This window comes from Semicossyphus pulcher, unplaced genomic scaffold, assembly GCF_022749685.1.
Source record: "Semicossyphus pulcher isolate SPU_LCO1_2020_fin unplaced genomic scaffold, fSemPul1.0.p SCAF_3, whole genome shotgun sequence".
Taxonomy (NCBI): domain Eukaryota; kingdom Metazoa; phylum Chordata; class Actinopteri; order Labriformes; family Labridae; genus Semicossyphus; species Semicossyphus pulcher.
The window spans coordinates 12,211,106-12,225,263 of record NW_027211704.1 but is presented as its reverse complement, the minus strand read 5'-3'; the positions used below and the strand labels follow the sequence as shown (position 1 = coordinate 12,225,263).

The 14,158-nt window shown below is 44.8% G+C and overlaps 1 protein-coding gene across 2 annotated transcripts in view; it reads left to right on the top strand.

Annotated features, from left to right (window-relative positions):
• Nucleotides 1-14,158, top strand: part of pax7a (paired box 7a) — a 44,253-nt gene that overhangs the window by 12,913 nt on the left and 17,182 nt on the right. For both annotated transcript variants that reach the window (XM_069677726.1, XM_069677725.1), the window contains exon 5: nt 8,352-8,551. In XM_069677726.1, coding sequence (XP_069533827.1) covers nt 8,352-8,551 — 200 coding nt within the window. The remainder of the gene's footprint in view (nt 1-8,351; nt 8,552-14,158) is intronic.

Genomic DNA, 14,158 nt, shown 5'->3' with positions numbered 1-14,158 from the left:
ACGTAGGTTAGGTAAAATCTCAAACTGGACATTATAATACAAAGTGAGACCTTTTGTCTGTGCGATTAAACCTTTGTTATCCTGCGAAACAATAGCACTAAAACGAGCATACAGTGCATTATTCCGTCCGTGTTAAGCGGTGCGTTGGATGAGCGGGTCAGAGCCTCATCATTTAGTGAAAGAAATGTAGTTTCCTCCGATTCGCCGTGCCACCTCAGGTTGTCAGGAGTCTGACAGCTGCACAGATGGAGACAGTGTGCGGCTGGTTAGCACGGAGCTGCATTAGAAAAGACAAAAAGCATTTCTGGCTAATTTTATTACAATGCAGGAATGGGCCACATAATGTGCGACAGTAATTACGTTTAGCACAGTGCCGCCGTGCTCGCCCTCAGTGATGAATGAGGAACATTGACCATGGTCTGCTAGTTTAAAAATGCCCATTAGCCCATGCTACTTAGGGCCAGAACATTTCACATTATATGCTCTTGATCTGCTTCACCACCGAGTTTGTTTTAATTGTGCGTGTTTCTCTTTTTCAAAAACCACAAAGACAATAAACATGTTCCCTCAGTGTTGCAAATCAGAAATGTGTTTTTTTTCCCCCACCGAGCGAGAGTGTGTGAGCGGTTGTCCAAACAGAGGGGCGGAGCTCCTGTCCGCGCCGACTAAATAACAACTTCAAATGTTGTCCCCCATTTTCAACTAATGGGCTTATTTCTGCATCGTCAGTCACTCTCTCCTTGGGGAATATGTAGTCTCAGTGTAAAAAGCTTTGCTACTGTGCCACAGTACAAGCCCTCAATGTGGAGGCAACGCAGGAAATAATGCCAGGCAGTGTGATGCTTCACTGCTCCCAGAAAGAAGCTCTGTACAATGTATGTTCATCTTAATGTTAGGGAAGTCTTTGCTAACTCTTCCACTGAATGTAGAACTTCATATTGTGGAACATAAAAGCACTTTTTCTAAATATGTCTAAAAATTATGGAGCTTTTTCTGAGGCTTTAACTATAATGTTCATATTTAAGTCTAATTACAGAGACAACAGGAAATACAGGAATAACGTTAAATCCAAACGTAGCTAAAAGTCTCCATTATAGCTCTAAAAGCAGGCAGGTAAATGTCGTGTTTCCTGTAAAAATCTTTGCCCTGTAACTATTTCTAATTAGTTTTTTTACTCACATCAGTCCTGAGTTTGACCAAAGTTTCCCTCCTTCTCCGCAGCTCCTCTTCCCTTCCTTCTGTCCTCTGTATCACACAAACTTTTCCGCAATATTTGCTGCCCAGCCTTGTCCAGAAAATTAGGAAACTTCCCTCGGGCGCGTAAAACTGTCCGCTGTGCATTCCTATACTGTGCCCAGTAATCTCTCTTTGGCTTTGTTGAGAAAATGATTTGTTCCTCCAGGAGACCTCGGCTCATAGCCCTGAGACGTTACTGTTTGATTTCCTGCGTAGGTTTTTCAGAGCTTTTTGCTGGGGGACTGAGGCTCTGGCTCCAGTGCCATTTGGCAGAGACCCCCAATGGGCTCCTTCTTCTTCTTCTTCTTTTTTTTTTTTACTTTCTTGTGCTCTCTGTTAATTTCATTACTTTCGCTGTGACCTCAATTAGCAAAGACCGGAGCTCAGGCGGCGACATTCTGCTCGACAGAAGAGGAGACCTGGTGCAGAGCTGAGTGTTGGTGGAAGAAGCGAGAGGCGGCTGCAGTGTATCTGACAAAGTTCACGTTTAGAGTCCTCTGGAGTCTTTATTTGGCTGCGTTACAGCCCCTCTACTTCAAACAGAAGGAAGTGAGATGATAATGTGGAAAGGAAATATTTATTTGCTCCTAAAATGTAGGATTTTGCGCTGTAGGAGTGATAAAAACTTCTTGCAATGTAGCAAGAGTTTTTCCCTGATATCTGCATCCCAAAAAAATCCCAAACAATAATTTTAGACTTTAAAAAATCTGAACAGATTTCTGTCGAGCAACAATGTGCAGAAACAAAGTGTAACTTTAAGTAAAAAACAAGCTAATATCCTGTTTTAGTCGGTATATTAAAGGAAAAGAATCCCACCCTCCCAGCCCTTCACGCTTTCACACTGAGGCAGAGCAGAGGCCTGGGGAGTCAATATGTCAGCGTTTATGGATGCCCTGCGGAGCTGCACAGGGCTGTCAGGCCTCTATTCATGCTCTAATGGCCCCCCGAGGAGCTCGTCTCTCCGGGCTGAAAAGGCCGAGAGGCCCAGTGGACGCCCTGTTGTTGAAGGTGAGCGTGCGCTCTCATGGACGCGCCGCGCCTTCATCCATATGACAAGAGCCATAAAAGAGCATCGCTCTCGCTGCTTCTACCTCCCTGTCTCCCCTGTTTTCTCCCTCCCTCCCCCCTCTCCTCTCTCAACACTTTCACCTCAAACAGAGAAAAGGGGGCTAATTGTTTGTTGTGAGAGCCAAAGATTATAGAGCCTCCCATCTTTCTTCCTCCCTTTGCCTTTTTTTCCTCTTTTGCGAGCCCCCTGCTCCTTTTCAAAAGAATCTGATTCTGTCCGAGAGACAAGGGAAGAAAAGTTTTGGAATTTTCCAGAGGAATGTCGAAGAAAGAGTTTTGCAAAAGCAAATCTTTTTGTGTTTCCATCGGACAGTTTTTCTCCTTCTTATGTTAAAAGCAAAATGTGCTTTTGCTGCGCAAGTTGTCTGCAAACGTTCCCCTCTCTCCTCTCTCACGTCTTCACCACTGAAACACACTGTGGTGCCCTTGGCCCTCGGCCACCTGCTCTAAACTGTAATTGACATGATAGGCGTGAGACAAAGCTGAGTCCAATGACATCTGTCCATAAAGGTGAGCTGAGAGTGATTTTATTTCAGATAGACGCTGCAGTTTTAATATCCTCATGTATAGTTACACATCTCATCCAGATTCAATTTCAGCTAAATGTCAGATTACGGCCCGGAGAAGGTCACTGACAAGCAGGAGAAATTGATGATGCATTTTGGCATGTTACCAAACCAAGTGGGTTAACTTGATTTTGCCACATATGCACTATTTTTACAGTTTGTTTGGGGTGTTTATCTGGATATTTTAATCTCATATATAAGCAGAGGTTTCGCTCACTCTCAGAGTTTTGTTTTTGTTTTCCACTCGCAGCGAGATAACTACAGGAAAAGATTATTCATAGAGAATTTGTCTCTAAAGCACTCCGGTTATCGCTGTCGTCTATCTTGTATTCACATAAGGTTCCTATCTCGGATACATCCTTCGGTAAATGCCTTGAATCACATGCCTCCTTTAACTCTGCAAAGCCCTTTGGGATGAACAGGCGAGTGCATTAAGCAGAGATGCCGCGCCATTCTCACAAAAATGCAAATTGGGAAGTTGTTAGTTATTTGATGTTGCAGCACGATCCCCCCCGCCCCCGAAACATCCCTCCACTCCAGTGTTGGTGGTTTGAATCGCATGCAGTCCCGGGGACAGGCAGGCCTGTTTATATGCAGGCCTGGAGCCGCAGAGCCAGCGCAGAGACAGATGCATGTCAGAGATAGCAGATCCCATCGCAGGCAGATGCCTCTTATCGCAGCCATGTTTGCATAATTAGGCCTTTTGATATTCAGCCCCTCTGACTGACAAAAAGTATAATTGCAGCATCAACTACGACAAAAGGTAGGCACAAAATAAACAAGTCAACATAAATAGGGAGAAAAGACGCGGTGTTATTTTTGTCCTGTGGGAAAAAAAGAGGGAGGAAAAAGCAGCGTTTTGAACTAAATCTGCTGTCAGTCACAGTCAACTGGTGTGACTCGCCGCTCACAGGCTGGTCCTGTGAATGCCTGCAAAACACTGAGCGTGAGGCCTGATTGTAATTATGCTGGAACTAATATGCTTTTCAAAATGAGCCATTATGAGCTAATGCTGCACTGCCAAAGCCCTGTCTGTTTTTGTCCCTCTGTCTCGGATAGTTTGCAAAGGTATGGCTGATATTGAGGCCATGGGTTATGATGTCACAGACAGTCTGACTGCTTAGCTTAATGCTAATGCTGCTCACAGGTGAGTTAGACAGGAGGGGTAAAACACACCTGACACTTGTCCCTATGCCAAGGGATGCTTTTTTTAAAAAAAAAGACATCTTTAGTATTATATTTTTTTTGCATAGAGAGGAGTAGTTTATTTTTATTTTATAAAATTTTTGTAATGAAAATTCTGCATTTTTTCTTTTTGATTTTGTTTGTTTTCACGGTGGATTTTGCAGTTTTTCGTACACCTGTGGGTTAAAACATTTTTACGTTCACACATTTTCAGAATAAAAGCTTCTTCACCTTCATAATTTTTTTTCTTTGCATAAAGGAAGTTGTTTTAAAGACGGATTAAACACAATTTAATGCATCAATTCCCAAATAGCACTTACTCACTGCCACCGAGCCGCCTCAAAGCATCAGATACACGTATTAACTTCAGCATGCACTTTACTGCAGTTGTTCTGTATCATAAACGTGTAACCGCACACATCACTCCGTTAATTGCCAGCATTGGGTGGACAGCTGTCTGTTTAATCTGCATTACCTCAGCGTCTCGGGGGTAAAGGTGGAGCACCGGAGGAGTCCAAGAGGGAGAAAAAAAAAAGAGAAGGAGGGCCGGAGGAGTAGGTGGGGAGGTGGGGAGGGGGAGACGGTCGGTATAAGGAGGGGAGGGGTTGTGAGGAAGCAGGGTGATGATGAGGATCCCATCTGCCTGCAGTCTGAGGCGTTTAGTCTGCGAGGTCAGCAGAGGAGCATCAGGGGAGAGAGTCAGCTTTAAACCTCAGTGTGACCTTAAAAGTATGAAGTCGCTGCACAAGTCCTTCAAGAGCGCCGGCTCCGTTTAAAGGACGCTTTAATTCTGACCAGACCTCTCAGATGAAACAGAGACTCACCAGGGTGAAACAGATATGTGGAACGCTACCTCTTTAAGGAAACAAACGCCGTTATTAAAACAGGGTTAACCAACTGTTCATCATTATCATTATGTAAATCAATACATAATCTGTTATTGTGCCATCATAAATAATAGAGTGGAGTTCTTTAGCTCAATTTAAAGAAACTGTTCTTCAAATATAAACCCAACTTCTGTAGTGTGCTGATGAAGCGCACTATTCTCCCACAATGCAGTGCACAGAGGGTACAGAGGAGCTTCTTGCATCTGTGAATAATAATGAAACACTTCCAGAAACACGTCAGAAAAGTGAGATAGGTATACCTGTTAGTTGGCAAACCAATTGTACTGTCCCTTTAAGAACGTGTCGGGTGAATTGATTGAAGTCTGTCGGTGCAAGAATTGTTTCCTGTTTGTATAAAATCAAAACGTATGTCGCTATCTTTCTATACTAAATACACAGCATGCAATAATCATACATTTATATCTGACACTATTTAAAATTAGTTTGAGATTTAGGATACAACTCTCCTCTCTGTCGGCGGAGATTATTCATGTCTGCTTTCAGATCATAGAAAGACAAGAAGAGTGCCCAAAAACCAAACAACCATCGCTGCCTTACATCATATAAAATCGGTTGCTCAATGTTATAACACTCATATTAAATATACAAAGGCTTATACAGTCAATGCACATTAAATTTCACCCTCACACAACTACCTCCAAAGACGTGAATCTTTCCTATCATTACCACAACGTAAACATCGCATTAGCACCAGCTCTTGCCCTCTTAAAGTGATCACCTTTGTTCATGTTTTGCAGAACATCTATATTATAGGTTAAAGATCGATCCCCTTTATTAAAGTCTAATTTTAAACCTCTTAAAACCACCTCATGATCGTAACTTAAAACCACCTCATGACAGTGATTACATCCAGGTTAAAGCTTTTATTCAAACCATTCCCTTCTCATTTCGCATCTCCATCACACACGTTCTCACATAAAGCGATGTGTAAACCTGCTTAATTCCTGTTTCTACTGGGCACAGTTTAAATCAATATGAGGGAGACACCTCAGAGGGCCCCTGGAGGAGCGTACACGCGGTAATCGTGCCCACTGGATGGCACATAATTACATTCTAATTGGACAATAAGTAATGAGACAAGGCATGAGTGCTTTATCAATATCCCCCTGAACCTGTGAATGGAATTACAGCGCTCGTATTATTCCAGGGTCTAATCAGAACGTACCTTTGTGTGCCGAGCGGACCATTAAGGAATTGACCTCAGAAGCCCTGCAGGGATTTTGTTTTCGCTGCCTCTTATTATGTCTCAGATTGTTAACATTGGCACATGTGTGACGGGAGGAAACAGACATGAAATTTAGATTTTAAAGTGCTTTTGTGCAGAAAACGGACTGTTTCCAGGCCAGCGTCTCAGCCGTTGTAACAGTGTTTATGCTAACCAGCATCAGCCTCCTTCCTGCATCGACACCGAGAGCAGCCATGTGTTTCAATATATTTCCCCTCCGCCGAATGTTGTCAGCATATAGATGAGTTTTACGCCCGACCTCGGTCCCAGTCGGCCCCCGTGCGGCGTGTGCCATTTCCCATTTTGCTTCACTCATTACAGGAAGGGCTGTTGACCTTGTGCTTGTGGTTCATGTACAAGAGCAGATGTGTTGTCTCTGCGGGGCTTAAAGGAGAGCAGCGGTACAAGCTATTGTCTGCTGCGGTTTATCACTCATTAGCCTGATAGCATGCTAAATGTGACACAGATTGCCAGCGCGGTTTACTCGCAAAATAAAGTCTGTGAAAGCACCCGAAACAAAGACGGGAAAATAAGACTTGAGCGTCTCTCCTCGGAGCCCCTCGAGTCTGAACGTGTCGACTGTGGCCCCGGCGTCCCCTCATAGGACGCGAGGGGTGACTTTGGGAAGTGATCCGGGCCGGTCTCAAGTGTCGATATGGCGAGTTAGCGGGCGAATGGATCCACGCATCCTCATGAAAACCAACAAAGGGATATGCGGCGTATGTACATATTCAACTTTGTATGTTCAAGGGTGTTCTGCAGCCGAGTGAGTCCGCGCTTCAAGAATCAATCTTTATTAAAACGGATAAGACTGAAGAATTGATTTAATGAATGCGGCCTCATGTCCTGCGGCCACGTGTAATCCGCAGAGAATCGTCGAGCATGAGCTCAGGGGGGACAAAAAACTGTTCGTAGACGACTGGTAGAGTGGCCTGTAATGATAGTCTCCATATAATCCCATAATTCCTTGTTTAATTAAACTCTGGAGCTGGCCTTGAGACTCCGCCAGCTCTGTTGCTCTTTTGTTCTCACAGTTGTTATTTGGAGGCTAGCTTTGAGTATCCTTTTGTCCACTTATGTTGGAAGCTGTGACTGGAGTGCAGCTCTAAACAAAGAATCAGACGCTGTAACTCACCCAGGCGAGACATTCAGGTGAGCGTCAGAGTTTTCATCGGAGCTGAATAGCAGAAAAGGCCTCTGTCAGAAGCAGAAATCTCTTCATGCACCCTCTTCTTCTTCAATATCTCCCTTTATTTTCCCTCTACCCACACTTTTCTGGACTGAGCATGATGCAATCCAACTAGGCCTGGAGCAACACTGGCACATCACGCCGCCTTGTCAATGTCTCAATGAGGGAAATTATGAGAATATGAATTTTATGACACGGAATGAAAAGGGCCATGTAGTTTGAATAGACATGCAGAGGAGGTGAAAATGATGCAATTTTCTAAATTCAGTTATAATGGTAATGTGCACTGGTAATGTGTATTTGCTGTCAAAAATTTCCCTGTCGGCCCGGATTGTGCAGCTTTGTGCTGTATCTGTGTTCCTCGAGCGAAAATTCAGCTTAGTTGAATGCCTAAAAAGTCGTGTAGAATATGTTCTAATTCATTTAATGACAGCAGATGGAAACACACGGGACTGAATGGTTTCGGTGCGATATTGTGCTCTATTTTGTACACTCTGGCTGTGCTGTGTACGAGCAGGGTGCCCTGGGCCAATGAGAGAGAAAAGCAGGGTGAGGAGCAGCAAGGTGGCCTGTGCAGATTAACCCCTCTACCCACCGACGCCCCCGCTCCCCCTCAGCCCTCTGCCTTCACAGCCTCTGGGGCCCCTCACACAGGCAGGATTGCGCATCAAGGCCTCTTCTATATTAAATAAATATCCACAGATTAAGATAATATTCTCCCAGTTGTGTGTTCTGAAAGGAGAGGCTGTCATTTGAATCCTCTGTGTTGCCAGTCTCGCTCTTTGAGCAACAAAAGAGCCTCCAAAACGCAGATAATGCTGTTAGAGCTACTTCTCTTACACTCTCAGCCAGCGTTTGATGCTATTTCCTAACAAAAAAGAAGAAAAGCTTGATTCACATTAAAGAAGTCTTTTACTTGTTTTAATTCCATGATCACACAGATGGCCTTCTGTCTTTTTTCTTCCTAACCTCAGGTAACCGCACAGACGACGGCTCGGATGTGGACTCGGAGCCCGACCTGCCCCTGAAGAGGAAGCAGAGACGCAGCCGCACCACCTTCACCGCCGAGCAGCTGGAGGAGCTGGAGAAGGCGTTCGAACGGACACATTACCCCGACATCTACACCCGAGAGGAGCTGGCTCAGAGGACCAAACTCACAGAGGCCAGAGTGCAGGTTAGACAAACCAGGGAACGAGCATTAGGCATACATGTGGTGGAACCAGAAAGTTTTGAGTTTAATTTCTCTAGGAACTTAGAAACATCCATCTTTCAGGGTTTTCCCTTCATCCCCAATATGAACAGAGGAAATGGAATTCAAAAATGTAAACTTGTATTTTCAGGAACTATTTCCTGTTGTTCTTGAAACTAAGAAAACAGGGTCAACCCTTTTCGTTATTACCGTATTTCGATTCACCATCGGGTTGGAGGCAGAACTCACGAAGACAGATGCTTCATAACCTGCACAAATAAAACTGAAACTCTCCTCATGGCTCAGGCAATTTCATATTTTTTGGTTAAACCTAAACCTTAAACATGTCTAACAGACGATTTGCACAGCAAAAGCTTCACCTACGAACATCAATGTGTTGTAGTAGCTCAGTGCTAAGAACTGTGTTTCACCTGGGCCTCATGGGGATCTGTGCTGCAAGAAAAGATATCCCCATAAACACACGGATAAAGGTGCTTCATGTGAAAATGTCATTATTATTTTAAAGAATGATTTACTCATCGGTCAGGTGGAGGTTGTCTTTTTATGGCGTATTGTGCCGTGCATGTAAGAAAGTTAGCTGTTAACCATTAACATCAACGTCCGAGACGCCTGACAGAGAAGCTCCCCATGTTCACACCTCAGAGCGGGGGGAACCTGTCTGACAGTCTGGGTGCTCTGGATGTTGCATGTAAGATTGAAGGCAGATATGTACAGTAGAGTTATAGCAGCAGCTGTTCTTCCAAAGACGGAGAGAGGGAGCGAGGGAGAGAGGGAGAAAGGGAGAGAGGGAATGCATTCCTGATGGATTTCTCATTTCGGCCTTTGGCCAGGATCTCATCCCATCACTTTCAAGCTCGCCGCTGCTTGTAAAAGCCTCCACATATCACACAGGGCTCCTCATCCTCTCCAGGGACCCTCTGCCCCGACAACAACATTAATCAATCAGACGCTAGTAAAAGGGGGGAAAAAAAGGGGGTCTGGGGCACCCCTCTCCTCTTACCGCAGTCGTTCACACTCCCTCTGAACCCCCCAAAAGTCCTCCCTCTCCGCATGCTAACTGCTCATCACAGTACAATCATGACTAATTCCACACATGTCTTTGTCCATCTCCAAACCCCCCAACATGCGCGGATGTCCCGCGTGTCTGCGTGTTTAATGCCTCACTCAAGGGAGGAGACATTTCTCTCATGCATGTTTAAAACTTTAAAGTTAATTCTGTTTTGCGTTTTGTAAATTGAGTTCCGACGATTGTAAAATGATCTAATATTGCCTTATAATTGTATTAACCACTTTCTTTCTTGCTCCATTCTTAAGGCTAATAGTACATTCCATTTAAAAACGCATCCATCTCGTGCTGCTCAAACTCATCGTGCAGGGCGGTAACTCCTCAGGTTAGAGAATCAAATCCATTCTTTTATTAGCTCTTGTGTATTTATGGAGCCTGACACAAATATCCAAACATGAAAGCGAGAGCAGAAAGACGAGCGGAGTGACTGCTGCGTTTTTGCAGTTAGATAATAGACTTAAATGATGTCATGTGAAAACCTGAGGAGGAATTTGAGTCATGGCTATAATTTGTTAATGCTGTTTTCCTCTTAATCTAATTCTTAAAGGCTTTGAAAGTCTCCAAAGGTCAACGCAAACTTAATTTTCTCAGAAGGTTGAGAAGAAAGGGGCTGTGGTAGCCAAAATAAATAATGCCCAAAGTTGCGCTGCACTTTGGGCGAGCATGAAGAAGGCAAGCGACTATAATATGGCTTCTTTATCTTTTGGATTCTGTGCGAACTCTTCTCAAAGGAATCCTTGTTCTTTCACAGAGTCTTAGGAACTTCAACATCACTTTAAACAAAGAATTAGATAAAAACATAAAAGTAAATCTGTATTTCAAATGTAGATAGTGTGCACGTGGGTGTTTGCAAATGTCCACCAGCTGGGTGCCCAAAAGGCCGATCACAGGGCAGCAGAGAGGAGACCCTTTGGCCTGCGAGCAGAGCTTCTCCTGCACAGCTGCAGTGACGCATCTTCCAGATGTCGCTCACAGACTCACCGGTGTTCAGCGCTGAGAGAGAAACTACAGGCCGAGGGTTTCGGTGCCCCTAAAGACTCGTATTTTATCTCCGCTATGTGTCCGCGGTCATGGTTCGCTGCCGTGCGTTTGTCATCAAACACGGTGATAATGTGGAGAGCGGTTGCAGAGGTAATCTGGTGCAAAACACGCAGCCCAAAGCCGCGCTGTAAATTAAACCGCTCCGTTCTCGTGCAAGTGACGAGTGTTTGGCTTAGCGCTGACTCACAACCCAAACTCATAAACACAGCTAACTCCCCTGTGTCTGCCCTCGCCTGCCATTTTAAGACCCCTTCACCATCCATCTTTATCTGCCCGGCTGCCCCCTTCAGCAGAGCGAGCTACCGACCAACCGCTCCTTCACTGCAATGGTTTTATCACCCCGACTGACAAATTGTGGGATATGATCCGTATCTCTCGGCAATTAGTTCCAGGCTGTCTCAGTGGGAGGGGATTGTGCCAAGTCCACCTTCAGTGTACGCTCCACTGGTGCCACTTTCCATCTGATAGCCCTCAGTTTTAACAGGAGCAGGCAGAGGAGCCGGCCCATGAGCTGTTAGAGAGGAGAGCATCTTGTGCTCCCTCTGAGAGGTGGACCAGTATCAGGAAATGCGTCTGATACCACCAAAAGGAGGTATCATGTTAGCCTCCGCTAGCTACTGTTCAGCATCAAAAAAGAGCTAATTTTAGGTTATTTATCTTGTGATGATAGAAAACAACATCAGTGTAGTGCTAACGGAGAATGTAACGCTGTTTCATGTTGAAAATCGGCGTGTTTTTGACGCTTCAGCTGACCCAGTGTGTTCGCTAACTGTCGCTAACGTTAGCTTAGCTCGTTTGTAAGCCCTCTGCCTGTTTTCAGGCTAGGATTCCTTTACTGTTAGTTTCCTTAAGGTTTTGAATGGAGCTGAATTATTCACAGAGGTCTTTGTTCAGCCATAGTAGATTACTGTTTACCCGCACCACTCGCAGAGACCGGAAAAGCAGCCGCTAAGCTCCGCCTACCCTCTCTGGCAGACCAACCACTGCTGGGTGATGGAAAACGCGTCATTTATTGGGCGCCACGTGTGATTTTTTCCACGAAAGTCGCACCAGACAGCCAGTCTGTAATACTGCAAATGCAAAGGCTTTCATTGTGTTACCTCATTTGGCGAAAGATAGAGACTCCACAGACATTTATTTAAGTTCTCAGAAATTATAGCAACATCACATCCATACAGGTATTAGTTTTGTAAGTCTTATGCTGGTATCGGATCAATACTCTGTATCGGCAGAGACACTCAGGTTTCAGAATCAGTATCATAAGGCACAAAGGCGATCAGAACATCCCTAAAGCGGCTGCAGGCGCCTGAAAGTCAGCGCTCGCAGATGAACTGAATTACCTTCTCCTCCATTCAGACCGAAGTTTACAACAGAGTGACTCCTGACTCTCTGCCGAGGCTCATCATCTCAGCACGCCGCCTCCGGCTCACTTTACCAAGTCTGTCACATAGATCCTCTTTCATTACCAATAAACATTCTGCATGTCGCTGTTATACTGAGTGGAATCTAATAAGGTATAAGCATTGCCTTTTACGAAGCGTGCAAATCAATTCGGTAAAAAGTTCCTCTCTTTATCTGAGGCTTGTGCTGGCCTGTTGATGCATGGGACGAGCCTATGGAGACGTGTTTTTATAGTACCGGCAGATTCACGCTCGTGCTGTGGTTTAAAACAAGTTTCCAACCTAGTTAGTGAGAATATAATCCGACAGGGGAGGTACCAAGAGGTAATACACAGTTTCCTGATTGTTATAATATCAGTGGAGTACCAGCGGCAAGAGAGGGAATCACAATGCAGCCGAGTGGTGACAACCAAAACCCAACAGGCAGCTGTATTCCCGCCAGTACGGGTTTACGTCTCATAAAGGCATAAATAGGATTTGTGTAGATTGTAGGGGAGAAATTGTTGCAATGCATCAGTGTGAATGTTCTAACAGTTTTCTTATTATTAGAATTTAAATGACTTTGGTACAGTGCTTCTGTACTCCTGATACTTATCGAGCTAATCCCACTCTCCTCTCAAATTCACACTCCTAGCTACTTTAATTAGCATAGTGCCAGTCTGGAAGGCAAGCAGGGAGGGAAGCAGGGAGAGAGAGAGAGAGAGAGAGGGGGAAGAAGAAGAAGAGGGGAAGGAGAGAGGAGGGGTAGGGGGGGCATTGCGTGGTATGAGACAGAAGAGGATTTGTATGTTGAGGCTGGTTGCATCACCCCTCTGTGTGTTTCTTGTGGATATGAAGTCAGCAAGCAGCAGCAGCACATTTTGTTTTGTCATTATCTCGCCTCTCGGTATTCATCTAGCGAATGTTGCAAATTGGCTCCTGAAAGGCGTCACATATTCACTGCTCGCTCGTCTTTGACAAAATAATTCATGGAGGATTGTTTAGACGGGGGAATTCGGAAATAAGAGCGATCCTATTTAAGAGGAACAACAGCGAGAGTGTTTTTTAACTGCAGTGCGGAGTCACACGTTTGCGGGTTATCGCTGATCAGAGATAAGGACGTGCCAAATGCCTCTTGATCGCAGGGTTTTGATTCTGTTGGCTGAGAGTGAAAGGAAGATTTAAGGCAATAAAGAGAGCAAACAAACTTGAACCTGCTGCATATTGCAGGTTTTGTAGCCACTTGCAGTTTTGAGGTCTGAAACTAGGCCCCCTTCTCCTTCACCCTCCTCCGACTTCCTCCAAGCTTCCTGTTTTGTTGCACAAGAATTCCTTCTATAAGATGGTTTGTGCTCCTCAATCCGGTCTGCTACCCAGAACTTTCCCTCCAGAGATGCGCCGCAGACGCGTCCAAGTACACTAGATCCAGAGAAACCTTTTAGTCACATGAATTCGTGCAGCACACTTGTAGGTAGATAGAGGAGACATGGAGGAGCGCTGCAGCGGCTCTCTGTACTGCAGAGAATTAAACGGGATTGGGCAGAGCAGAGGAGAAGCTGCGGTCCAAGGTGACTTTGTGATCAGGTTCCAGAGCGCAGCCTCAAATCCTCAGCTCCAGGCTGTGTGCGAGTCTGCGTCTGTTTGAGTGTGTTTGTAATGTATGCATGTGTGTGACAGAGTACGGACACTTGTGCACATCAACACTTGTGTGCATGTTTATCCCAGTCTGTGCTCAGAGCCGGAGGACTGTTGCAGAAAGACACTCAGTCTGTGGTGCATGCGCCTCTCTGGTGCCATACATTTAAGTGAACACTGTGCACCCAGCTTTGTGCACGCTAACTCAATAGAGCTGCAAATTTAGTGTATTAATGATGAAGCAAGCCCGTTCAGAGCCTGGGAATACTTCAAATTCCAATAAATTAAGAAGAAACCCTTCAATGACTTTACTTAAGTTGTTCTGGCAGAAATAATGATTTTATTTGACTCACTGACAACATTGTAAATGTACATATCTGCAAAGGTGCACAATATCTTTTTAAAGGCCTTTGCCTTTATTATAAAGGACAGTGGGAAGAGTCGGAAATG